This window comes from Bos indicus, chromosome 16 (assembly GCF_029378745.1).
Source record: "Bos indicus isolate NIAB-ARS_2022 breed Sahiwal x Tharparkar chromosome 16, NIAB-ARS_B.indTharparkar_mat_pri_1.0, whole genome shotgun sequence".
Lineage (NCBI taxonomy): Eukaryota > Metazoa > Chordata > Mammalia > Artiodactyla > Bovidae > Bos > Bos indicus.
In genome coordinates, this window is record NC_091775.1 from 28,745,245 (window position 1) to 28,769,879 (window position 24,635).

At 47.7% G+C, this 24,635-nt stretch overlaps 1 protein-coding gene across 2 annotated transcripts in view; it reads left to right on the top strand.

Annotated features, from left to right (window-relative positions):
- Positions 1-24,635, top strand: part of CNIH3 (cornichon family AMPA receptor auxiliary protein 3) — a 131,135-nt gene that overhangs the window by 103,261 nt on the left and 3,239 nt on the right. For both annotated transcript variants that reach the window (XM_070768032.1, XM_019976977.2), the window contains 2 exons: positions 10,771-10,883; positions 17,573-17,716. In XM_070768032.1, the coding sequence (XP_070624133.1) occupies positions 10,771-10,883; positions 17,573-17,716 (257 nt within the window). The remainder of the gene's footprint in view (positions 1-10,770; positions 10,884-17,572; positions 17,717-24,635) is intronic.

Genomic DNA, 24,635 nt, shown 5'->3' on the forward strand with positions numbered 1-24,635 from the left:
CTGCATGAAAATGGTGATAAAGGCAGGCTGGGAGGTTTGGGCCGGGCAGGACTGGAACCCCAAAGGTTTGTTCCGAAAACAAACCAGTCATCTCCCAGGTCTAGAAAGTCCACTGAGACACAGGGAAGGCCAGAGATGGGCAGGAGGAGATTGTGTGTGACATTAGAGGTCTGGGGGTCAGCTGCTGGGGACAGAGAGAAGATACTGGGAAATAGAGGCCACGAGGTTCTGGAGGGGAGAGGAGGCTCGAGAGGTGACCTCCATCCCTGGAAGATGCCAAGGCTAACCCTTCAAGGTTGGACACCATGGCCTTGGTTTCTCAGGGAGCCTCATGGGGATTCTCCCACGTGGCAGTGGCTTGGAGAGCCGGGAGCCAGACACTACCACCCTTATCTGCATATACTACCTGCCCAGACTCAGTCCATGAGCAGTAGTTAGTGAGCATTACTCTGTGAGCGCTGGACTGTCACCGCCCTGCTGGGAGACTGGAACCCGGGGTCTTGAAAATGGAAGCCTCTGCCTTTTGTGTTCTTCAAACTCTTGGCTATGAATCTCAGCTCCAGTGTTTAAGAACATCACCTGGGATACTTCTGAAAATCGCAGATTCTTGGCTGGAGAGTTTATCTTAGCAAGTAGATGGGTGTAAACTCAGAAATCTGCATTTTAAACAAGCGTCCCAGGTGTTCTGCTGCAGGTGGCTGGAGGGCCCTCTTTTGGGAATCAGTGGTAAGCAGCCATTTCTCAAACTTTACTGTGCATACAGATCCCCTGGGGATCTTGTTAGCCTTCACCAAGTTCTTATTCAGCGGTCTGGATGCAGCCTAAATTCTGTGTTTCTAACAAGCTCCCAGGTGGTGCTGATGATGGTCCTATGACCACACTCTGAGGCCTGAGGTTCTCAGCGGTTCACCTGGGCGCTGGTTAGAAAGGCAGATTCTTAAGCCTCACCCAGACCTACTGAATCTGAAATGCTAGGTGTGGGGCTCAGCCATCTGCATTTTAGCAAAACCCTCAGGTGATTCAGAAGTACCATACCATTTGGGAATCACTGCTGGATAATGGTGAAGCTTGAAGACATGGGCTGGAGAGGGGGCTGGTGGGAGTGTCGGGTCGGTAGAGCAGTGGCCTCTTCCTCATGGTGTTGGTCATGCCCACTTTCCTCCTGCGTCCCCAGCACAGGGCAAAGTTAGTGGGGAACTGCCGGGGGACTGGGCTTCCTGGAGCCCATGGGAGTCAGGGTGGAACTTGGTCCCCCAGGAGCACTCGGGACTGAAAGGATCAGGCAGCTCCCAGGAATCAGGGCAGGGAGCGGGAAGCCAGAGCAGTGTGCAGGGGCAGGGCTGGTGTGTAGAGCATGTGTGACCAGGGGGAACGGGTTTGTCATGGCTGTGTCCCAGGAGAGGCCTCGGGGCCGAGCTGTCAACTGGGGCTTCTCCCTCCAGGTGGCCAAGAGCAGGGGACAGTGGGGTGTGAGCTGTCTTCTTCTCTCCGTGGGCATTTTCCTCTCTCTGTGGCCTTCTCCTCATTCAGAGCAAGGCCCCTGGGTGCTAAGAAAGCAGCAGAAACTTCCCCAGTATGGATTACAGATGCTCAGGAAAGGTGGGTGAAGGAGAGGATGGGAGGAAGCCAGAGGGCCCTGTGGGGTTGGAAAGTGGGAGCCCTGCAGAGGAAGCCCCGCCGTGGTAGAAGGTAGTGCTCTGTGACTCCCTCCCCACCTCTGTGCCCTCTCACCTCCTGGCCTCTGCAGGCCAGAGGGAAAATGCTGTGTCCAGGCCCTGGGTCACTCAGGCAGAGTCTCCTTATCTTACTGTCTCCCCTTATTTCCCCTGTGTTCCTGCAGAACAGGCTCATGGGGGAAATGATCAGTGCCTGGTTCCCTTGAGGCCTGGCTCTGTCTCCTGGGATTGGATGTGAGGGTCTGATCCTGACTGTGACAAGGGCAAAGCAATACTTGGCCCAGGCATTTGGGAGACGTGCTGGCAGCAAAGAGCACAGAGCCACGCCTGCAGTTCCTGGTGTGCATACAGTTGGCATCTGTCAGATTGATTTTATGGTGACTTTTTCTTTTTCTTTTTTTGCAGTGTTGTATTAGTTTTTGGTGTACAGCAAAGTGATTCAGTTTCAGTTCAGTTCAGTTGCTCAGTCGTGTCCGACTCTTTGCAACCCCATGGACTGCAGCATGCCAGGCCTCCCTGTCCATCACCAACTTCCAGAGCTTGCTCAAACTCAAGTCCATTGAATCAGTGATGCCATCCAACCATCTCATCCTCTGTCATCCCCTTCTCCTCCTGCCTTCAGTCTTTCCCAGCATGAGAGTCTTTTCAAATGAGTCAGTTTTTTGCATCAGGTGGCCAAAGTATTGGAGTTTCAGCTTCAGCATCAGTCCTTCCAATGAATATTCGGGGTTGATCTCCTTTAGAATGGACTGGTTGGGTCTCCTTGCAGTCCAAGGGACTCTCAAGAGTCTTCTCCAACACCACAGTTCAAAAGCATCAATTCTTCAGCTCTCAGCTTTTCTTTATAGTCCAACTCTCACATCTCTACATGACTACTGGAAAAACCATAGCTTTGACTAGATGGACTTTTGTCAGCAAAGTAATGTCTCTGCTTTCTAATATGCCGTCTAGGTTGGTCATAGCTTTTCTTCCAAGGAGCAAGCGTCTTTTTATTTCATGGCTGCAGTCACCATCTGCAGTGATTTTGGAGCCCAAGAAGATAAAATCTCTCACTGTTTCCATTGTATCCCCATCTATTTGCATGAATTGATCAGACCGGATGCCATGATCTTAGTTTTCTGAATGTTCAGTTTTAAGCCAGCTTTTTCAGTCTCCTCTTTCACTTTCATCAAGAGGCTCTTTAGTTCCTCTTCACTTTCTGCCATAAGGGTGGTGTCATCTGCATATCTGAGGTTATTGATATTTCTCCCAGCAATCTTGATTCCAGTTTGTGCTTCATCCAGCCCAGCATTTTGCATGATGTACTCTGCATAGAAGTTAAATACGCAGGGTGACAATATACAGCCTTGACGTACTCCTTTCCAAAGTTGGAACCAGTCTGTTGTTCCATGTCTGGTTCTAACTGTTGCTTTGTGACCTGCATACAGATTTCTCAGGAGGCAGGTCAGGTGGTCTGGTATTCCCATCTCTTGAAGAGTTTTCCAGTTTGTTGTGATCTACACAGTCAAAGGCTTTGGCATAATCAATAAAGCAGAAGTAGATGTTTTTCTGGAATTCTCTTGCTTTTTCTATGATCCAATGGATGTTGGCAATTTGATCTCTGGTTCCTCTGGATTTTCTAAATCCAGCTTGAACATCTGGAAATTCATGGTTCATGTATTGTTGAAGCCTGGCTTGGAGAATTTTGAGCATTACTTTGCTAGTGTTTGAGATGAGTGCAATTGTGCAGTAGTTTGAATATTTTGGGGCATTACTTTTCTTTGGTATTGGAATGAAAAGTGACCTTGAAAACTCACGTTTTCTAGTCCTGTGGCCACTGCTGAGTTTTCCAAATTTGCTGGCATACTGAGTGTAGCACTTTCACAGGATCATCTTTTAGGATTTGAAAAAGCTCAACTGGAATTCCATGTCCTCCACTGTCTTTGTTCATAGTGATGCTTCCTAAGGCCCACTTGACTTTGCATTCCAGGATGTCTGGCTCTAGATGAGTGATCATACCATTGTGGTTATCTGGGTCATGAAGATCCTTTTTGTATAGCACAGGGGTACTATATATATATATTTATATATAGATTCAGTTTATAAATATATATATGTTTCCCAGGGGGTGCTAGTAGTAAAGAACCTGCCTGCCAAGTCAGGAGATGTGAGAGATGCAGGTTCGATCCGTGGGTCGGAAAGATCCCCTGGAGGAGGGCATGGCAACCCACTCCAGTGTTCTTGCCTGGAGAATCCCATGGACAGAGGAGCCTGGCAGACTACAGTCCATGGAGTCACAAAGAGTTGGACATGACTGAAGTGACTTAGCACAGCACACACAAATTACACAGTGTGTGTTTGTGTAATGTATATATGTAATATATATGTTATATGTATATAAAACACATATACTCTTTTCAGATTATTTTTCCATTGTATGTTATTACAAGGTATCGAATATAGTTTCCTGTGCTATCCAGTCGGTCCTTGTTGTTTATTTTATATATAGTAGTGTATATCTGTTAATCTCAACCTCCTAATTTGTCATCCCCACCCCCCAATTTTATGGTGACTTTAAATTACAATTCTAATTGCATTTTTATTTGGCCAAGTTGCATATGTACCAGAGTCATCTGCTTTCCCCATAAAAATCCTGGATAAACATTGATGCAGAATCCAGGAGGTCAAACAGCTTGACGTGCCAGCATCATCAAATAGGCAACACTCCAGTTGGCCCAACCCAAGTCCGAGCTGTTGGGATGTTCCTCCTTAATTGTGCCATCTGTGGTTGGGATGCCAGCCCTCTACCGGAGGGAGCAGAGGCTGCAGGGAAGCCTTGCCTCTGCGGAGGCTGACTGGCGAGTCTGGGCGGCCCTCCTCGGCCCGTCTGGTGCAGGCCCTTGCCTCCCTGCTGCGGGGGAGCACCCTCTCCAGGAGAGCTTTGCTGTTGTTGTTCAGTCACTAAGTCTGTCCGCCTCTTTGTGACCCCATGGACTGCAGCATGCCAGGAGAGCTTTACCCAGAGCAACTAAAGAGAAAGTGCCTTCCTTTGAGTAAAGGGACTAAGACAGAATAAGGTTTCCTGACAGTGCCTGGATGCTTTTTTATAGTCTTCCAGTTTAGCAAAATCCCAGGTTCCTGAGCTGCCATCCTGTGCCTCTTATCCTGCAGTCTCCTCCTCCTCATGTGAATTATGTGCACGATGGTTCATATGGGGACAATTGGAGAACAGATCCCCATGCTGGACATTATGAGAAGATTGCCTCCGCCCTGCTCATCCCAGAAGGGCATCTCTGTTTTAGGGCCAGTCTGGTGTGGGCTGGGCAATCAAATGAAAGAGACATTATCTTTTCTTCTTCTTCATAGTCACTGGCTCCTGGGGAAGATAAACCTCAGGACAGACACACAGGGAACTGGGTTGTTGTTGAAAACAGGCGAGGACTGGGGCAGGCTGCTAAACAGCTGTGGGTTTTTCTTCCCATTTGGTGAAGCTGGAAGCTTGGTTTAATCAGAGAAGGGGAAGGTCAGAGGAGATCGGATGGAGACTCAAGAAACTAAATTGGGTTCTGGGACATTTCACTTGACACGTTACCTGCCTGAGCATGGCAAATAGCTCACATGTGACCATTAACAAAGATAATGATCACTTTCATCTCCACAACGACATCTTTCTTTCTTTGATGTTTCTTCCGCCTTGAGAGCACTGTCACAGGACACCCTGAGTCCCTTCTAGCAACTTTGTCGGTAGGTTGCACATGTTGGCATTTACAGATGAGGGAAATAAGCTTTTCTCAGTATCATACCGTCGATCATTATGTAACTGGTAAGAATTTATATAACACGTTGAGATAGTGGGCTAATATTTTTAGCTCAGTGTGATCACAGCAGAAAAGCTTATTGTCTGAGTCAACAGGGTTCATTGAAAGATGGGTGGTCTCATAGCTGACACTCCCTTCAAGCTACACGCAGCCCTGGGACCTTCCCCGTGGCTTCTGTGTCTTGGCTCTTAGGGTGTTTGGCCCTAGCCAGGCTTATCCCAGCCCCTCAGAAATCCTGCCCCACTGGGATGCTGGTGGGAGCCAGGAGTGCATCCCACTGCTAGGGATGCTTCGTACCACCTCTCCACCTTCGCCATCTCCTCCTCCCCAGTCTTAGGGAATCCACTCTCTCCCTAGGGAGCTTCATTCCTTTGCTTCAACTCCAAGCATTCCCTCTCTCTTTTCTCTCCCTTTAGGGGTTAGAAGAACTTCTCTTCCTGCCCCCAGGCCCTTCTCCACCACAATGAAATAAGACAGACATCGATACATTATTATAGTATTCTCCCATCATGAGTAAAGGTTATTCAGTTCAGTTCAGTCGCTCAGTCGTGTCCGACTCTTTGCGACCCCATGAATCGCAGCATGCCAGGCCTCCCTCTCCATCACCAACTCCCGGAGTTCACTCAGACTCACGTCCATCGAGTCAGTGATGCCATCCAGCCTTCTCATCCTCTGTCGTCTCCTTCTCCTCCTGCCCCCAATCCCTCCCAGCATCAGAGTCTTTTCCAATGAGTCAACTGTTTGCATGAAGTGGCCAAAGTACTGGCCACAGCTTTAGCATCATTCCTTCCAAAGAAATCTCTGTGGGCTAAAGCAGCTAATGAATGGATACATGAATGAATGAGATGATGCTTAAGTAGAAAGAAAATAAAATTCCTGGGGAAAACAGGTGGTGGATGAAAGTTTAGAGCTGAGCTGAGTGTGGCACATATAGGAAGAAGAGGTAGCTGCTCTGCTGGACAGAGCAGTGTCCAGGGACAGAAACCTGCTAGAAAGTTCTTGCACCAGCCTTGGGAGAATGTGCTGGGGCCCATTCTCCAGTAGGGGAAGTAGACCAGTAGGGGAAATTTAAAAAGGGAGAGCAAATCCAAGTGGCTGTGAAGAAGAAATGGCAAGATTTGGAAACTGTGGGGTGAGAAATGGATAAGACAGAGAAGCCAGAGATGGCTATTGTTAGCAGAAATTGGACGTTTAGGAGATAAAGTTTACAGGTGCTGGGAGGAGATTGAGCTTTCAGCACCAGGTGGTTGCAAACTATCTGGATGGAAGCATCTGCCAGGAACTGGAAATTGAGGACTAGAATCTGGGCAGGGAGTCAGGATAGGTGATCCTCATCTATCCATCCTCTTAGAGGCCATGGAAGAAGCTGGGGGTGGTGGTGGCGGGGGTGAACCCTTTGAGGTCTTCACTGACAAGTGTCTGAGCTTTGCTAGTGTGCTCCGAGAATGTCACCTGATACTTGACCTCTGCGAGCATCAGGGCAGGGTGGAGTGGCAGGAGGCTGTGCTGTCATCGTACTCTCATGACCAGCCCATATGCTGCAGTTTATGATGGCGACACACAAAGGCTGCAGCCCTGGGGGATGAGAAAGCTGGGTCCCAGCAGGGGGGGAATAAAATGAACATTTACCCGGAACTTGGCTCGCATCAGGCCTGGCCTTAATCCACTCAGTGGTGACTAAGTAGCCTTTTAGGTGGGCTTGTGAAGAACCCGCCCAGGTGGTGACTGTCACCTCTTTCTTTTGTCCCATCATTTCCTGTTCCTGGAGGGCTGACTTCTAGCTTCCTCGTGTGGTTAGGTTTTACTCATCCTTTCAAGTTTCCTGGATTCCACCTTGATGACGAAACCTTCCGTGAGCCCCCTGGTTGGAGTGAATTGCAGTCTTTACAGCAATCTCACAATACCTGTATTGAGACCACTTATTTAGTATTTATGACTCTGTAAAGCAAGGCGTAATGAGACAGGAATTCAATAGACTGGGGCCTGTGTGAAGCAGTTCCTCTGTTTGTTGTATGAAAGAATGAGATTGGCACCATTCAACAGCTTGTCTTATGAAGGAAACAGTATTTTCCATTGAAGGGGATGACTCAGGATGGTGGGGGGACAGTCAGTGCTCCCCTCAGTGTTCCTGTAGTTGGCCCAGGAGGTTCAGGGACAGTCTTTGTAGAAGAGTGAGATAAGCAGGGTTGGGATGGGGCAGCTAGTCCAAACAGCCCACACGGAAAATAAGCATTGTGCCCACTTGGTGATCATTCAGCCCCTGCCTCAGTGTACCCAGTGCTGGTGAAAGCAAGGGCGGGCTGCTCATCAGGAGGAGTCACCACTTTGCTCTTCCCACTGATTACTCATTCTGTACCAGACAAGATGGGTTAAATGATGCTATGGTAAGAAACAGCTCCCAAATCTCAGTAGCATAGAATGCAGTGCAGTGGTTAAGACTGCAGGTGGATTGGAATTCTGATCAGGGAACTAAGATCCTGCATGCTGCATGACTTGGCCAAACAAACAAACCAAACAACCATAAAAAACAAAACCAAACACCCAACAAAAACACAAACCAAACCAAACCCTCCAAACTGCATTTCTTTCTTGTTCATGCTGGGTGTCCATCCCTGGCTGCCCCAGCACCTCTCTCCTCACTTATGGCTTCAGGATGATGGAGGACCCCCCACCCTAAGTGTGTTTTGCTGTGTCATAGGGGAGAGAAAGAGACCCCAGAGTGCTTTGTCTTGGCTGGTAAATTCTCCAGCCGATTCTGCTCACAGCCCTTCAGCCCCACCCAGTGACATCCCAAGGGCAGACGCAGGAAGTGTGAGGGGCGGGGGCAGGGGGGTGGGAGTGGAGGGGAGCCGGGGTGGGGTTGGGGGGTAGGGGGCAGCAGTAACGCCCACTGTGCAGGTCCGGAGCACGTGGCCTGGCCAAGGTTCAGTGGGTCCAAGAGGAACAGTCCCCGCCACAGAACAGGGACCTCCTGGGGAAGCAGGAGAAAAACAGTGCGTGGACATAAAGGGCACCCTTGCTGTCCCACCTGCAAGGGTGCTGCTCAGTGTTAGGCAGAGGCAGCAGGGAGAAGCCACCAAGAGCAGCACGGATTCTCAGCTTTTATCCCCTGTGCACCCAGGTGGCCTCCATTAAGCAGTTCTCCTCCGTGTGGTGACAGTGACGAAGCCTCCCTGCTCAGAAGGTTGCAGCTTCCACTATAAATCAAGCTCCGAAGAGAGAAGCAGTGATGGTGATGAATAGGGGGGCCTGTAATCAGTCGGAGATTTGTCACTGGAGCTGCAGACGGGGATGATCCAGGCCCGTAGTGGCTGTCTCTTAACATGTTAATTACCTCGGCATAAGTGTCTGAAATTGATGATTAAAAAATGAAGAGATGTAAGTAGTAGAGGTCACAGCCACTGCCCCCTGGAGCTGGCAGGCTGAGAACTGGAGGAGGGAGGAGGGGGGTTTTCTCTTTAAGCAGGAGGAGGTAAGGAGGAGCCTTGGCTGGGCACAGATGGGGTTGGTAAAGATGGCTGCAAGGTCCTGGGAGGAGAAATGATGGGACATACCCCCTCCTACCAGATGGTCCAGGCTCACAGGGGCTGGCTGTGCCCAGTTCCCCCACTGAGGTCACTGCTGGCTCTTGTAAGTTGATTCTAGGATTACTGCCTGAGAATTATAAGATGTGGGTCAATGCAGTTCATTCTTCTCTGGACTTGAGAAGAAAGAAGATGCCACTTACAAAATGCATTTCTTCCACATGTGCCTCTGCATGTATTTATTCCAAATGCGTGTCCCTCACTATATCTGTCATCTGGGGCAGTTGGCTAATCTGACTAAAGTGAGAGACGAAAGAGACCAAGGTCGTGTGCTTTCCCCCAGATGGGACAGTTAGAGGCAGTTTATTTCCCATCCAGAGGAATTTTGGTTTGTGGCCACAGGCTGCACACCTGATGCCACCCAGCCATGCTCCAGCCATGTGCGCATGGTCAGTTCAACTGATTTTGTCAAATACTTGCTAAGTCTCTACTAAGTGCAAAAAAGCACTGTGCAAATGGAGATGAGAAAAGAATAGAAAATAGAGTTTGGCCAGGACAGTTTATAGACTTGTGGAGTAGATCCTGGAAGAGATCTAGGTGTGTTGAGAGGTGGGAGGAACGTCATGACTCCATCACGGACCTGGAGAATCCCCTGGGTGAGGGTCAGAAAGCATCCTGCGGGGCTGAGACCTTTAGGGAGGAGGGGACAGTGTGGTGGGATGGGCAGAGCTTCCATTAGAAAGTGGTGTTTGAGACAGGTCTTGAAGGATGGTTAGACTATGCTAGCTGGATCAAGGCATTCATCATGGTCTAAACAATGCCCAGAGACTAACCACCCCCCGTCCCGACATAGATGTATACATTCATTAAATACTCATTCATTAAATATTTATTCCTCTATGAGTGAGAAAGATGGTGCATTTATATCTCTGTTTTAGGGTTTCCTTGCTACTTGCTTGGGTACCAGATTTCTCTTTTATAGTCACTTTGATTTCTGTTTCAGCTTTACTTTCTGTTAAGATGTAACCACCCTTAGGAGGGGGTGGTTCACAGTCGTTGAGCTCTTTTTACCATTTATACCAGTGTGGGTAGATTGGGGTTGGGAGGTTTAGTCTTCCTGCTGGTCACCTTCTACCGTCTGATCCTTCTTGATCTGGACCAGACTCTTTTCCCTCTGGAGGCTAAAGTTTCCCTCTTTTATCATTACATGTCGTTCTTTTCAGGTTCTTCTGGATCCATCCACCATCAAGCAAAATGCCGTTTCCCCAAGTCTCCTTTATTTGAACTAAATAGTTGGATACAACTGAAGTGACTTAGGACGCATGCACACATATTAATATTTGCTTTAGGTTTGTGAGTCTCTATATGTGAAACAGGAGCAGGGCAGTTGTTGAATCACTGAAAACCCTATCAGTGTTCTTCCAGTGGGTCCTGCCCGGGGTCAGACATCACAGGGGCTGGATGGCCTCTTCTGCTTCTCCCAGGGGGTCATCCATGGGTGACCCTCTGAAGCAAGTGCCCTGTTCTGGTATGTAGGGTACTGAGGGTCTCTGTCCGTTTAGGGCTAGGTATAAAGCATGGCTCTGGTCACATAAAGAGGAGAACTTACCAGAAATGGCCGGGGGCAGTGACTCTGTGATGCTGTGTGGGGGTAGGGGCTGTGTGTCATCAGCATGTTGGAGGCAGTATCCAGGCAGACATCAGATGCTGTGGAGGCCGGAGTGGGACTTCTCCTCCCTCTCACTCAGGCCTGTGTCTCTGCTTCCTCTTCAGCTGGTGCTGCCAGAATATTCCATCCACAGCCTCTTCTGCATCATGTTCCTGTGTGCTCAGGAGTGGCTCACCCTGGGGCTGAATGTCCCTCTACTCTTCTATCACTTCTGGAGGTAAGTCTGCTTGGGACTGCTCCATCCTTCCCTTTCCTGCTCAGGCAGCCTGCCATGTAGAGATGACATCCCCCACATGGACCAGCCAGCTGTGCCTTCCTCTCACCCCTTCCCAGGTTACCCTTACCCCAAAGCCTTCTCTGCAAGTTGCTCTCAGATAGCAGTCCAGTAAGGGAAGGTTCTTCCTATAGATTCCACTAACCACAGCCTCAACCCTCACAGATCAGCATTAAAGGCTTATATGCAGAGTACATCATGAGAAACGCTGGACTGGAAGAAACACAAGCTGGAATCAAGATTGGTGGGAGAAATATCAATAACCTCAGATATGCAGATGATACCACCCTTATGGCAGAAAGTGAAGAGGAACTCAAAAGCCTCTTGATGAAAGTGAAAGTGGAGAGTGAGAAAGTTGGCTTAAAGCTCACCATTCAGAAAACGAAGATCATGGCATCTAGTCCCATCACTTCATGGGAAATAGATGGGGAAACAGTGGAAACAGTGTCAGACTTTATTTTTTTGAGCTCCCAAATCACTGCAGATGGTGACTGCAGCCATTGGAAGGAAAGTTATGACCAACCTAGATAGCATATTCAAAAGCAGAGACATTACTTTGCCAACAAAGGTCCGTCTAATCAAGGCTATGGTTTTTCCTGTGGTCATGTATGGATGTGAGAGTTGGACTGTGAAGAAGGCTGAGCACCGAAGAATTGATGCTTTTGAACTGTGGTGTTGGAGAAGACTCTTGAGAGTCCCTTGGACTGCAAGGAGATCCAACCAGTCCATTCTGAAGGAGATCAGCCCTGGGATTTCTTTGGAAGGAATGATGCTAAAGCTGAAACTCCAGTACTTTGGCCACCTCATGCGAAGAGTTGACTCATTGGAAAAGACTCTGATGCTGGGAGGGATTGGGGGCAGGAGGAGAAGGGGACGACAGAGGATGAGATGGCTGGATGGCATCACTGACTTGATGGACGTGAGTCTCAGTGAACTCCGGGAGTTGGTGATGGACAGGGAGGCCTGGCGTGCTGCGATTCATGGGGTCGCAAAGAGTCAGACACGACTGAGCGACTGATCTGATCTGATCTGATAGCATTATTCACAGTAGCCACAAAGTAGACAAAACCAAGGCTTCCCTGGTGGCTCAGCAATCTAGAATCCGCCTGCCAATGCTGGAGACATAAGAAATGTGGGTTTGATCCCTGGGTCAGGAAGATCCCCTGGAGAAAGAAATGGCAACCCACTCGTTTTCTTGCCTGGAAGACCCCATGGACAGAGGAGTCTGGCTGGCTACAGTCCATGGGGTCGCAAAGAGTTAGACACAACTCAGTGACTAAAAAACAACAACAACAAAGACACAACCCAAATGTCCATCAAAAGATGAATGAACAAATGAAATGTGAAATATCCTTACAATGGAGTGTTACTGAGCAATGAAAACCAATAAAGTGCTGATACATGCAACACCATGGACAAAGCCTGAACATATTACAAGTGAAAGAAGTGAAGTGAAAGTCGCTCAGTCATGTCTGACTCTCTGCGACCCCATGGAAATTCTCCAGGCCAGAATACTCTTTTCGACCCCATGCAATTCTCCAGGCCAGAATACTGGAGTGGGTAACCTTTCCCTTCTCCAAGGGATCTTCCCAACCCAGGGATTGAACCCAGGTCTTCCACATTGCAGGTGGATTCTTTACCAGCTGAGCTACAAGGAAAGAAGCCAATCACAAAAAGCCATTTATAAGAAATGTCCGAAATAGGCAGATCTATAGAGATGGAAAGTGGAGTGGTGATTGCCAGGGGCTGGAAGGGAGTGGGAGTGAGGAGTGACTGCTGATGGGTACGCTATTTTCTTTTGAAATTGATGAAAATGTTCTGAAATTACATACTGGTGATGTTGTACAATGCTGTGAGTATGTTAAAAACCACTGAATTGTATACTTTTAAAAGGTGAATTTTTTGGCATATGAATTATATCTTAATAAAAATAACCCACCTACCAGATGGGCTACATTTTCTGGGACAGTTCTGATTTTAAATGTTCTATTCCCTGCTAAGACCATGCATCAGATCATATGATTTGGGCTTTTTGTAAAAGAGAATCACCATATGGGTATAGAAGGTGGGTTGGGGGTGGGGGAAGCGTATACCAAAGTAGTAAAAGATGCAATTGTACAGATAAATGAGCCACACTTTTGATCCCCCACAAACATTTAATCATTGTCATCATACCATACAGTATAACCTGTATTTAGTCACGTCTGGAACATTCACTCCTTCATTTAGCAAACATATGGAAGACACACTATGGGCCAGACATTGTGGGGGATTCCAAGATGAATGTAAAATATAATATTACCTTCAAGGAATATATACCCTAGTGGTGGAGGGAAATATATTCTTACCAGGTGTATGAGGAGCATGGGTAGAATGTAGAGGAATGGAGGGGCAGCACTGGGAAATCTGGAAAAGCACATTCGAGGTTAAGGGACTAGCCTGTGCAAAGGCTCAGAGGTAAGAGAGCTCCTGGTGTTCTGGGGAGCAGCGGTTGTTCAGTGTGGTTGGCTGTGGGGTCCTGAGATGAAAGGGAGCAGAGATGGCGTTGGCAGCTGGGGATCAGGTGTGGAGGGTCTGAAATGACTTGGCAGGAAGTTGGAAACGTTTCTTCTGTAGGGAATGGCTCTCTCTCAGGAGCTTTCCAGGAGGAAAATGACATTGCCGGATCCGATTTTTAGGATGGTTGACCCTGACAGCAGCGGGAAGGCTGGGTAGGAGGGTGAAATTTTAAGGACGAAATCTAATTAGGAGGTTCTGGTGAAATTCCAGGTGGAAAGAATGAAGGCTTGTCCCAGGTAATGGAAGTTGGGATGAAGAGAGAAGAGGGGGAGAGGTCTGGAGAGGTAAACTGGACATAATTTGGCCAATAATTGGAAACAGGAGGTGAAGAAGAGGGGGCATGTCAAGGCTGGGTTGCTAGGAGGTGACCAAGAGCAGGATGCAGGTTTAGGGAGGAATGAAGATGATTCAGTTACATACGAAAGTCCTTTTATGTAAAGGTAACCTACTAAAAGCTACCCCACGTCCGAGGTCAGGGGCAGAAGCCGGGAGGACCCCATGCCCAAGGGGAGGCAGCCAAGAGGAGCTACCCCACGTCCGAGGTCAGGGATTGCAGTCGTCTCACACGCTAGTAAAGTAATGCTCAAAATTCTCCAAGCCAGGCTTCAGCAATAAGTGAACCATGAACTTCCAGATGTTCAAGCTGGTTTTAGAAAAGGCAGAGGAACCAGAGACCAAATTGCCAACATCCGCTGGATCATCAAAAAAGCAAGAGAGTTACAGAAAAACATCTATTTCTGCTTTATTGACTATGCCAAAGCCTTTGACTGTGTGGATCACAATAAACTGTGGAAAATTCTGAAAGAGATGGGAATACCAGACCACCTGACCTGCCTCTTAAGAAATTTGTATGCAGGTCAGGAAGCAACAGTTAGAACTGGACATGGAACAACAGACTGGTTCCAAATAGGAAAAGGAGTACGTCAAGGCTATATATTATCACCCTGCTTATTTAACTTCTATGCAGAGTACATCAGGAGAAACGCTGGACTGGAAGAAGCACAAGCTGGAATCAAGATTGCTGGGAGAAATATCAATAACCTCAGATATCCAGATGACACCACCCTTATGGCAGAAAGTGAAGAGGAACTAAAAAGCCTCTTGATGAAAGTGAAAGTGGAGAGTGAAAAAGTTGGCTTAAAGCTCAACATTCAGAAAACGAAGATCACGGCATCTGGTCCCATTACTTCATGGGAAATAGATGGGGAAACAGTGGAAACAGTGTCAGACTTTATTTTTCTGGGCTCCAAAATCACTGCAGATGGTGATTGCAGCCATGAAATTAAAAGACGCTTACTCCTTGGAAGAAAAGTTATGACCAACCTAGATAGGATATTGAAAAGCAGAGACATTACTTTGCCAACAAAGGTCCATCTAGTCAAGGCTATGGTTTTTCCTGTGGTCATGTATGGATGTGAGAGTTGGACTGTGAAGAAGGCTGAGCGCCGAAGAATTGATGCTTTTGAACTGTGGTGTTGGAGAAGACTCTTGAGAGTCCCTTGGACTGCAAGGAGATCCAACCAGTCCATTCTGAAGGAGATCAGCCCTGGGATTTCTTTGGAAGGAATGATGCTAAAGCTGAAACTCCAGTACTTTGGCCACCTCATGCGAAGAGTTGACTTATTGGAAAAGACTCTGATGCTGGGAGGGATTGGGGGCAGGAGGAGAAGGGGACGACAGAGGATGAGATGGCTGGATGGCATCACTGACTCGATGGATGTGAGTCTCAGTGAACTCTAGGAGTTGGTGATGGACAGGGAGGCCTGGTGTGCTGCGATTCATGGGGTTGCAAAGAGTCGGACACGACTGAGCGACTGAACTGAACTAAACCGAACCTACTAAAATCTGAATTTAAAGAGAAGTCAAATAGAAACATTATGGTGTTGAAATGGATTGAGTACCCACCCCGAGACTTTTCATGTCTGCCTCGTCCAATATCCACAACAAAAAGGTGGGTTGTACACACAGGTCACAAAGACTTACCAAGGTTGAGTCACAACCCAGCATTACTCAGCTGGGACATGGCAGGTCCATTTCTGTAGGGAACACAGGTCATGTCCTTGTCACCTGACGGCTGGCTCTTCTCCCTCTAAAAGTCATTTATCCCAAAGTTCTTCAAACACTTCGTTGTTAATCCAGGGTATCAAAAATGTGATTTATTTGCCGAAGTTTGGTTAGTGCACTGATTCTTAGGGCTCTCACCCCTCCACAAGGAAGGGAGGGAGAGCCAGCCATGCCGTTACACTGGAACATTTCTGTGTATAAGGAAGTGACTGCAATCTTCTTGCCAGTAGGAAGTTAGCCTTATGTTTTTGAATCCCTGACAGATCTAGCCTAGTTCTGGCAGTTTGTAAGTACCCAGAAAATGAAAGAAAAAGGATTGAGGAAGGGAAGTGTCCTTTACAAATCAGAGTCCTTGAACCCCCCTCTCTTTCCTTTCTGCCCACCTCTCCTCTCCGAAGGTCCAGCCCAGCGATGTTTCTAGGGCAGTTAAAGCCCCCTCTGCTTAGCTCTCAGTTCGCTTAATTGCAAGTAGAACAGCAGGACTTTTGTTCAGCATCTGTTCTTTGAGATTATTTGGACCCATCACTTCACACAGTTTTCACAGCAGCCCTTTGGAGTAAGCAGTTTCAGTCCCATTTTACAGATGTGAAAGTTGGGGTTCAGAGAGGTTAATGGCTGACCCAAAGAAGCTCAGTCCCTGAGCCACTCAGCCCCCCTGCCACCCTTGCCTCCACTTAATGATGTCACCTGGGAACAAGGCCACAGCAAAAGCAAATAGGTTTTGAAATCTGCTCCAAGGAAGAGGAGCGGTGAGTGGCCTGGAGGGCTGTGAGCTGGCAGATGTCATTGAATCTGGCTTGTGATTTCCTCTCGGCACAGCGTGGATGACAGATAATGTCAGCGCAGTCCTCTGAAGGGGATGAAGAGGGAACTGAAATACCAGCTCCGGGAGTTGCTGCATTACGGGGATGCTCTTCAAAGCCGGTGTGATTAAGCCCATCAGACCCCTCGCCTGGTCCTCCATTTCCCTCGAGGACCACGGCGGGACCCAGAGCCTCACAGGAGCCACTAATTTGCACCCGGCTTCCTGATTCCCTCACCAGGCTGACAAAAAAGCAGCTGCAGAGCGATTTCAGCTGCACTTTGTTCTTTGGCTTTGAATGAGGTGCTGGCTGAGACCCTGGGGGCAGTGTCTTTGTAAGGGCCAGACAGATGGACAGCCTCAGGGGCAAGACTCACCTCCTGCCTGACCACTTCCCGAGGTCTCACCCAGCACAGCTGGAGTCTCTCCCCTCCTGTGAGCACAGCGGGTTCACGCTGCGCCAAGGCGATGTTTTGAAGATGACACCAAGTCTGCATTTGCCCCCTCCTCCCAGCGCTCTCTGGGTTCACCCCATTTCCCTCTGGAGCAGCTCTCTGCCTGCAATGGCCGATGTTCTTTTTATAATTTTCGTCCTTCTCTCAAGGAGAAAATTACCTGTAAACTCCTCCGCACTCAAGTGGGAATGTGATGTCCCTTCCAGAGTATCTGGGATTTTAAAAGAGGGTCTGGGAGGAGGATAATCCAAAAGGAATTGTTTAATCCGAAGTAATGAATATTTATGGTAAAATTATGGTACAGCAACACTGGGAGGCAGAGATGCAACTGACGTCCACACACACCTGTGCCCCTAGTGATGCCCAGATCTGTACACATAACAGACACCACCACCCCCCCGACCTGCCCACAACACAGACCACCCTTCACCCACCCACATCCCTGGAGAAAGGAGGCTCTTCCTGGTACCTCCCAAGTGACATGGTTTCCTTCTGTCACCTGTGTGTGGGGCGAATGTGACGCTGGTGGATCTGCATACTCGGGTGTTACCACCTGCTGGAGGATAGTGGTTGAGCCACTGTTTAGTGATTCCTGGGCTGTATTTTGGGCAGTGATTCTGGCAGAATGCAGATGACTGCTTGGCAGTGACTCCTCAGAGGGAAGCCAGGCATCAGGAGGACTCAGCCCAGGTGACTTCCCATGTCCCTCCCAGGTCTCAGAACCGATGACGGCCTGTCTGCTCTCCCTGCAGGTATTTCCACTGTCCAGCAGACAGCTCCGAGCTCGCCTATGACCCACCGGTGGTCATGAACGCAGACACCTTGAGTTACTGTCAGAAGGAGGCGTGGTGTAAGCTGGCCTTCTATCTCCTCTCCTTCTTCTACTACCTTTACTGGTGAGTTTCTGCTCTTCTTTATGGATTTGACTCCTGTAGCAAGTGGAGGGGATATCAGGCCTTTGAGCATTGGAGTCCTGGCCTGTCAGGGACGGTTGGAGCCATCTAACAGTTTCTGTATGAAGGAGAGGGAGGGGCACAAGGTCCTACCTTGCCAGCTGACAGGTTCAGCCTTTGAGCTACACAGTGAAAACACATTCTGCCAACCCCTCTTAGGAGATTGTTGGTAAAGTGCACTTGGTTACTCCTCCGTAGGGCTCCCTGCCCCCAGCAGCTCCACAGCTCAGACAGTCAGTTCACCAGTGGCCGTGGATGCATAGCCTTATCGCCCCTTGACCCCCAGTTTCATGTGAAAGCATTCTTGGGGACCATAACAGAGACCCCCTGGGGCAGTCACGCTTCACAAATGGGCATTTTGGGTCCTTAAATGCTTATACTCACAATTCTCCCAATATTATGTAACACCACTCTAATTAAATAAAACATGCTGACTTTGTAATTCTGTTTCGAGAGTCTCCCCTCTTTTCACTTCACTTCTGAGTAGAACATCCTAATGAAGTGGATAGCTATAAACAGACTGTCTTGTGGTTTGATTCCCCAGGAAGTGCCTTTTCTGAAAATGTCTCCTCCTCCTTCCTGTTCCTTTTGGGCTCATCCCTGAGGTGTCTCACCTGTCACTTTGCTCTCCTGTCCCTCTCTGCACCAGGCCACAATATCTCCAGGTACCCAGCGCTATCCTCAAAGTGGTCTGGTAGGCAGTAGCTGGGAGAGGAAGAGGGGCCTGCCTTGGAGTTTGGGTTAGGCTGGGGCAGGCAGAAAGCAGCTGCATTTACCCAGTATTTAAACAACCCAAACAAAAAGTGGGCAGAAGACCCAAACAGACATTTCTCCAAAGAAAACATACAGATGGCTAATAAACACATGAAAAGATGCTCAGCATTACTCATTATTAGAGAAATGCAAATCAAAACTATGATGAGGTGTCACCTCACACTGGTCAGAATGGTCATCATTGAAAATCTACAAACAATAAATTCTGGAGAAGGTGTGGAGAAAAGGGAACCCTCTTGCATTGTTGATGGGAATGTAAATTGATATAGCCACTATGGAGAACAGCATGGAGATTCCTTAAAAAACTAGCAATAAAACTATCAAATGACCCAAAAATCCCACTATTGCACATATATACCCTGAGGAAAACAACAGAATGGGAAAGACTAGAGATCTCTTCAAGAAAATTAGAGATACCAAGGGAACATTTCATGCAAAGATGGGCTCAATAAAGGACAGAAATGGTATGGACCTAACAGAAGCAGAAGATATTAAGAAGAGGTGGCAAGAATACACAGAAGAACTGTACAAATAAGATCTTCACGACCCAGATAATCACGATGGTGTGATCACTGACCTAGAGCCAGACATCCTGGACTGTGAAGTCAAGTGGGCCTTAGAAAGCATCACTATGAACAAAGCTAGTGGAGGTGATGGAATTCCAGTTGAGCCATTCCAAATCCTGAAAGATGATGCTGTGAAAGTGCTGCACTCAATATGCCAGCAAATTTGGAAAACTCAGCAGTGGCCATAGGACTGGAAAAGGTCAGTTTTCATTCCAATCCCAAAGAAAGGCAATGCTAAAGAATGCTCAAACTACCGCACAATTGCACTCATCTCATACGCTAGTAAAGTAATGCTCAAAATTCTCCAAGCCAGGCTTCAGCAATACGTGAACCGTGAACTTCCAGATGTTCAAGCTGGTTTTAGAAAAGGCAGAGGAACCAGAGATCAAATTGACAACATCCGATGGGTCATGGAAAAAGCAACAGAGTTCCAGAAAAACATCTATTTCTGCTTTATTGACTATGCCAAAGCCTTTGACTGTGTGGATCACAATAAACTGTGGAAAATTCTGAAAGAGATGGGAATACCAGACCACCTGACCTGCCTCTTGAGAAATTTGTATGCAGGTCAGGAAGCAACAGTTAGAACTGGACGTAGAACAACAGACTGGTTCCAAATAGGAAAAGGAGTATGTCAGGGCTGTATATTATCACCCTGCTTATTTAACTTCTATGCAGAGTATATCATGAGAAACGCTGGACTGGAAGAAACACAAGCTGGAATCAAGATTGCTGGGAGAAATATCAATAACCTCAGATATCCAGATGATACCACCCTTATGGCAGAAAGTGAAGAGGAACTAAAAAGCCTCTTGATGAAAGTGAAAGTGGGGAGTGAAAAAGTTGGCTTAAAGCTCAACATTCAGAAAATGAAGATCATGGCATCTGGTCCCATCACTTCATGGGAAATAGATGGGGAAACAGTGGAAACAGTGTCAGACGTTATTTTTTTGGGCTCCAAAATCACTGCAGATGATGACTGCAGCCATGAAGTTAAAAGACGCTTACTCCTTGGAAGGAAAGTTATGACCAACCTAGATAGCATATTCAAAAGCAGAGACATTACTTTGCCAACAAAGGTTCATCTAGTCAAGGCTATGGGTTTTCCTGTGGTCATGTATGGATGTGAGAGTTGGACTGTGAAGAAGGCTAAGCGCCGAAGAATTGATGCTTTTGAACTGTGGTGTTGGAGAAGACTCTTGAGAGTCCCTTGGACTGCAAGGAGATCCAACCAGTCCATTCTGAAGGAGATGAGCCCTGGGATTTCTTTGGAAGGAATGATGCTAAAGCTGAAACTCCACTACTTTGGCCACCTCATGCGAAGAGTTGACCCATTGGAAAAGACTCTGATGCTGGGAGGGATTGGGGGCAGGAGGAGAAGGGGATGACAGAGGATGAGATGGCTGGATGGCATCACTGATCGATGGACGTGAGTCTGAGTGAACTCCGGGAGTTGGTGATGGAGAGGGAGGCCTGGCATGCTGCGATTCATGGGGTCGCAAAGAGTCGGACATGACTGAGTGACTGAACTGAACTGAACCCTGAGGAAACCATAACTGAAAGAGGCTCATGTACCCCAATGTTCATTGCAGCACTATTTACAGTAGCTAGGACATGGAAGCAACCTAGATGCCCATCAACAGATGAATGGATAAAGAAGTTGTGGTACATATATACAATGGAATATTACTCAGCCATGAAAAGGAATGCATTTGAGTCAGCTCTGATGAGGTGAACGAACCTGGAGCCTATTATACTATGTGAAGTAGGTCAGAAAGAGAAAAACAAATATTGTATATGAATGCATATATGTGGAATTTAGAAAGATGGTTCACATTTGCAGGGTGGCAGTGGGGACACAGGCATAGACTAGACATGTGGGCACAATGGGGGAAGGAGAGGGAGAGACGAAAGAGCAAAATGGCAACACGTACATTATCATATATAAAATAGACAGCCAGTGGGGATTTGCTATGTGACACATGGAGCTCAAACCCAGTGCTCTCTGACAACCTCAAGAGGTGGAATGGGGTAGGAGGGGAGTTCAAAAGGGAGAGGACATATGTATGTATACCTATGACTGATTCATTCATGTTGATATATGGCAGAAATTAACACAGCATTGTAAAGCAATTATCCTCCAATTAAAAATTTTAAAAAAGCCAAGCCATGCTTTGAGCTAAGAGCTTGATGTATATTGCCTAGTGTATGAGCTAAATGTTATTATTGCCCTCATGTTGACAATGAGAAAACTGAGTCTGAGACATTAGATCATTTTCCCACAGTCACAGCTCGTAGTGACAAAGCTGGAAGTCCCTCTCAAGTTCAGTCCCAAAGACTGAGCTCTTAACTGGTGGCTCTTAGAAAATCTTTGTTGTTGTTTAGTTGCTTATTTGTGTTTGACTCTTTGCGACCCCATGGACTGCAGCACACCAGGCTTCCCTGTCCTTCACCATCTCCCGGAGTTTGCTCATACTCATGTCCATTGAGTCAATGATACCATCCAACCATCTCATCCTCTGTCACCCTTTTCTCCTCCTTCCCTCAATCTTTCCTAGCATTAGGGTCTTTGTCAATGAATTGGCTCTTCCCATCAGGTGGCCAAAGCATTGGAGCTTTAGCATCAGTCCTTCCAGTGAACCTTCAGGGTTGATTTCCTTTAGGGGAATCTTTAGGAAAGTCTTTATCGAAATGTGGTCTTTGGATCTTCTGCCTTAGGATCAGGGGGTGAAGAGGGTGTGCTTTTTAACAGAGCAGATTCTTGGTCTCAGATCTGCTGATTCAGAATTGCAGGGCTACACATCATCCTGGAGATGCTGCTTGGTCCACCTCCTCTCGTCTCTGCATCCTCAGGGTCCAGAAGACTCAGAAGCGCTGCATCTATAACTCCTTCTGGAATAACTCAGCCCTGGAGGTGATTCAGAATATTCTACCACATTCTTTTTTTTTTTTTTACCACAGTCTTGTTGGAGTCAAGGGTTGGTTCAGGCTCAGGGTGACACTTCTGTCCTCTTCCTGGATACAATGTCCTGGTCCATTGCCTATTTCAATTTGAAAGGAGCCTAAGGGTCTCTGAAGCCTCTCTGGAGCTTTTCAAGGTGCCCAGCAGATTGGCCCAAGTGTCTTAACGAAAGCTGGCTCAGACTGCTTTTTATCTTGGGAAGCCTGCAGAAGGTGACTCAAGGTTTCATGGGCTTAGCGATTTGCTCACCTTGGGCTAACAGAGAGGTTAGGTTTCCTCGCTGGAGTGTGCTCAGCTTCCTTGTGGGGCTGTGGGCAGTCCCTGCTGCTGAATCACAGGCGAGGGGCCTGGCCCCAGAGGCAGTGTTGTCCCTCTTCAAAGCCAGCAGAACAAGGAGAGAACTTTCCCCCGATCCTGCCCTGTTCACTGGGGATCCGCTTTAGTCTGGATGGCAGATCAAGCTCCCTCATTTCAGTTTTGTTGCAGTAACTGCTGGAACGTAAGGTGCTGGAGGGAAGAAGGCATAGGGGTCCTCATGACTTTGCTGTCTGTCTGCTGAGCTGTGGGGCAGTGCTGGGGCTCCTGCCTGTTAGATGGCTGTGATCATCCTGTAACTGACCATGTTCCAGACATTCTGTCTGATTGTCTGTCCTTTAGTTCAGTTTGACTCTGCCTTTATGTTACATTCGTTAATGACTTCGTTTGCAAAACAAAAGGGGAAACAACTGCTTCTCCCACCTCACTGTGACCCTGAGTGGCAATCAAGGTTCTGCCTTCTTTGTTGAATCTGACTTCTTGGTGCTCTTCAGAGCTCCTTACAGACCCTGTTTCTCATATCTCAGGGGCTCCCAGCTCCTTAGATCCAGGGCTTGTGGTGAGCACAGGACTGTCAGCCCAGGCCATTCTCACAGGGACAGAAGGGGACCCATGTGCACGGAGAGCTGCTTCTGAGTCAAGCACAATGATGGACTCGAGTGACAGCCACTGGGAACCCTGTAAAGGAGGGGCTTTGGATTTTACAGTTTGAGGTTCCCGATGGGTTCCTAATGACATCATGGAGATTAAGAAATGTGTCGAAGGTCCTAACTGACAGTTAGCAGTTGACCCCGGAGCCTGGACTCTGCCCCCTATGCCACGTGAACCACCCCAGCATCCAGTGCCACCCCCTCTTCAGGTTGCCTTGTGGAGCAGGAGACCTTTGCAGGTTACATGTGATGGGGGTTGTGCATGTGTGCTAAGTCACTTCCATCGTGTCTGATTCTTTGCAAGCCTATGGACCGTAACCCACCAGGCCCCTCTGTCCATGGGATTCTCCAGGCAGGAATACTGGAGTGGGTTGCCATGCCCTCCTCCAGGAGGTCTTCCTAACCCAGGGGTCAAACCAGAGTCTCTTTCATCTCCTGCATTGGCAGGTGGATTCCTTACCACTAGTGCCACCCAGGAAACCCCCGGATAGGGGCTACTTATTTAATATTAATACTTTTTTTCTCCTTTGCTTTTTGCGTCCCTTCTTTTCACAGCTATATGTAAAGCCTCCTCAGACAGCCATTTTGCTTTTTTGCATTTCTTTTTCTTGGGGATGGTCTTGATCCCTGTCTCCTGTACAATGTCACGAACCTCCATCCATAGTGCATCAGGCACTCTGTCTATCAGATCTAGTCCCTTAAATCTATTTCTCACTTCCACTGTAAGGAATTTGATTTAGGTCATACCTGAATGGTCTAGTGGTTTTCTCCACTTTCTTCAATTTCAGTCTGAATTTGGCAATAAGGAGTTCTTGATCTGAGCCACAGTCAGCTCCTGATCTTGTTTTTGCTGACTGTATAGAGCTTCTCCATCTTTGGCTGCAAAGCATATAATCAATCTGATTTTGGTGTCGATCATCTGGTGATGTCCATGTGTAGAGTCTTCTTTTGTGTTGTTGGAAGAGGGTGTTTGCTATGACCAGTGTGTTCTCTTGGCAGAACTCTATTAGCTTTTTCCCTGCTTCATTCTGTACCCCAAGGCCAAATTTGCCTGTTACTCCAGGTGTTTCTTGACTTCCTACTTTTGCATTCCAGTCCCCTATAATGAAAAGGACATCTCTTTTGGGTGTTAGTTCTAGAAGATCTTATAGATTCTGGGCTCCAGAATCACTGCAGATAGTGATTGCAGCCATGAAATTAAAAGACACTTACTCCTTGAAAGTGGAGAAGGCAATGGCACCCCATTCCAGTACTCTTGCCTGGAAAATCCCATGGCTGGAGGAGCCTGGTAGGCTGCAGTCCATGGGGTCGCTGGGAGTCGGACACAACTGAGCGACTTCACTTTCACTTTTCACTTTCATGCATTGGAGAAGGAAATGGCAATCCACTCCAGTGTTCTTGCCTGGTGAATCCCAGGGACAGGGGAGCCTGGTGGGCTGCCGTCCATGGGGTCGCACAGAGTCGGACACGACTAAAGCGACTTAGCAGCAGCAGCACTCCTTGGAAGGAAAGTTATGACCAACCTAGACAGCATATTAAAAAGCAGAGACACTACTTTGCCAACAAAGGTTCGTCTAGTCAAGGCTATGGTTTTT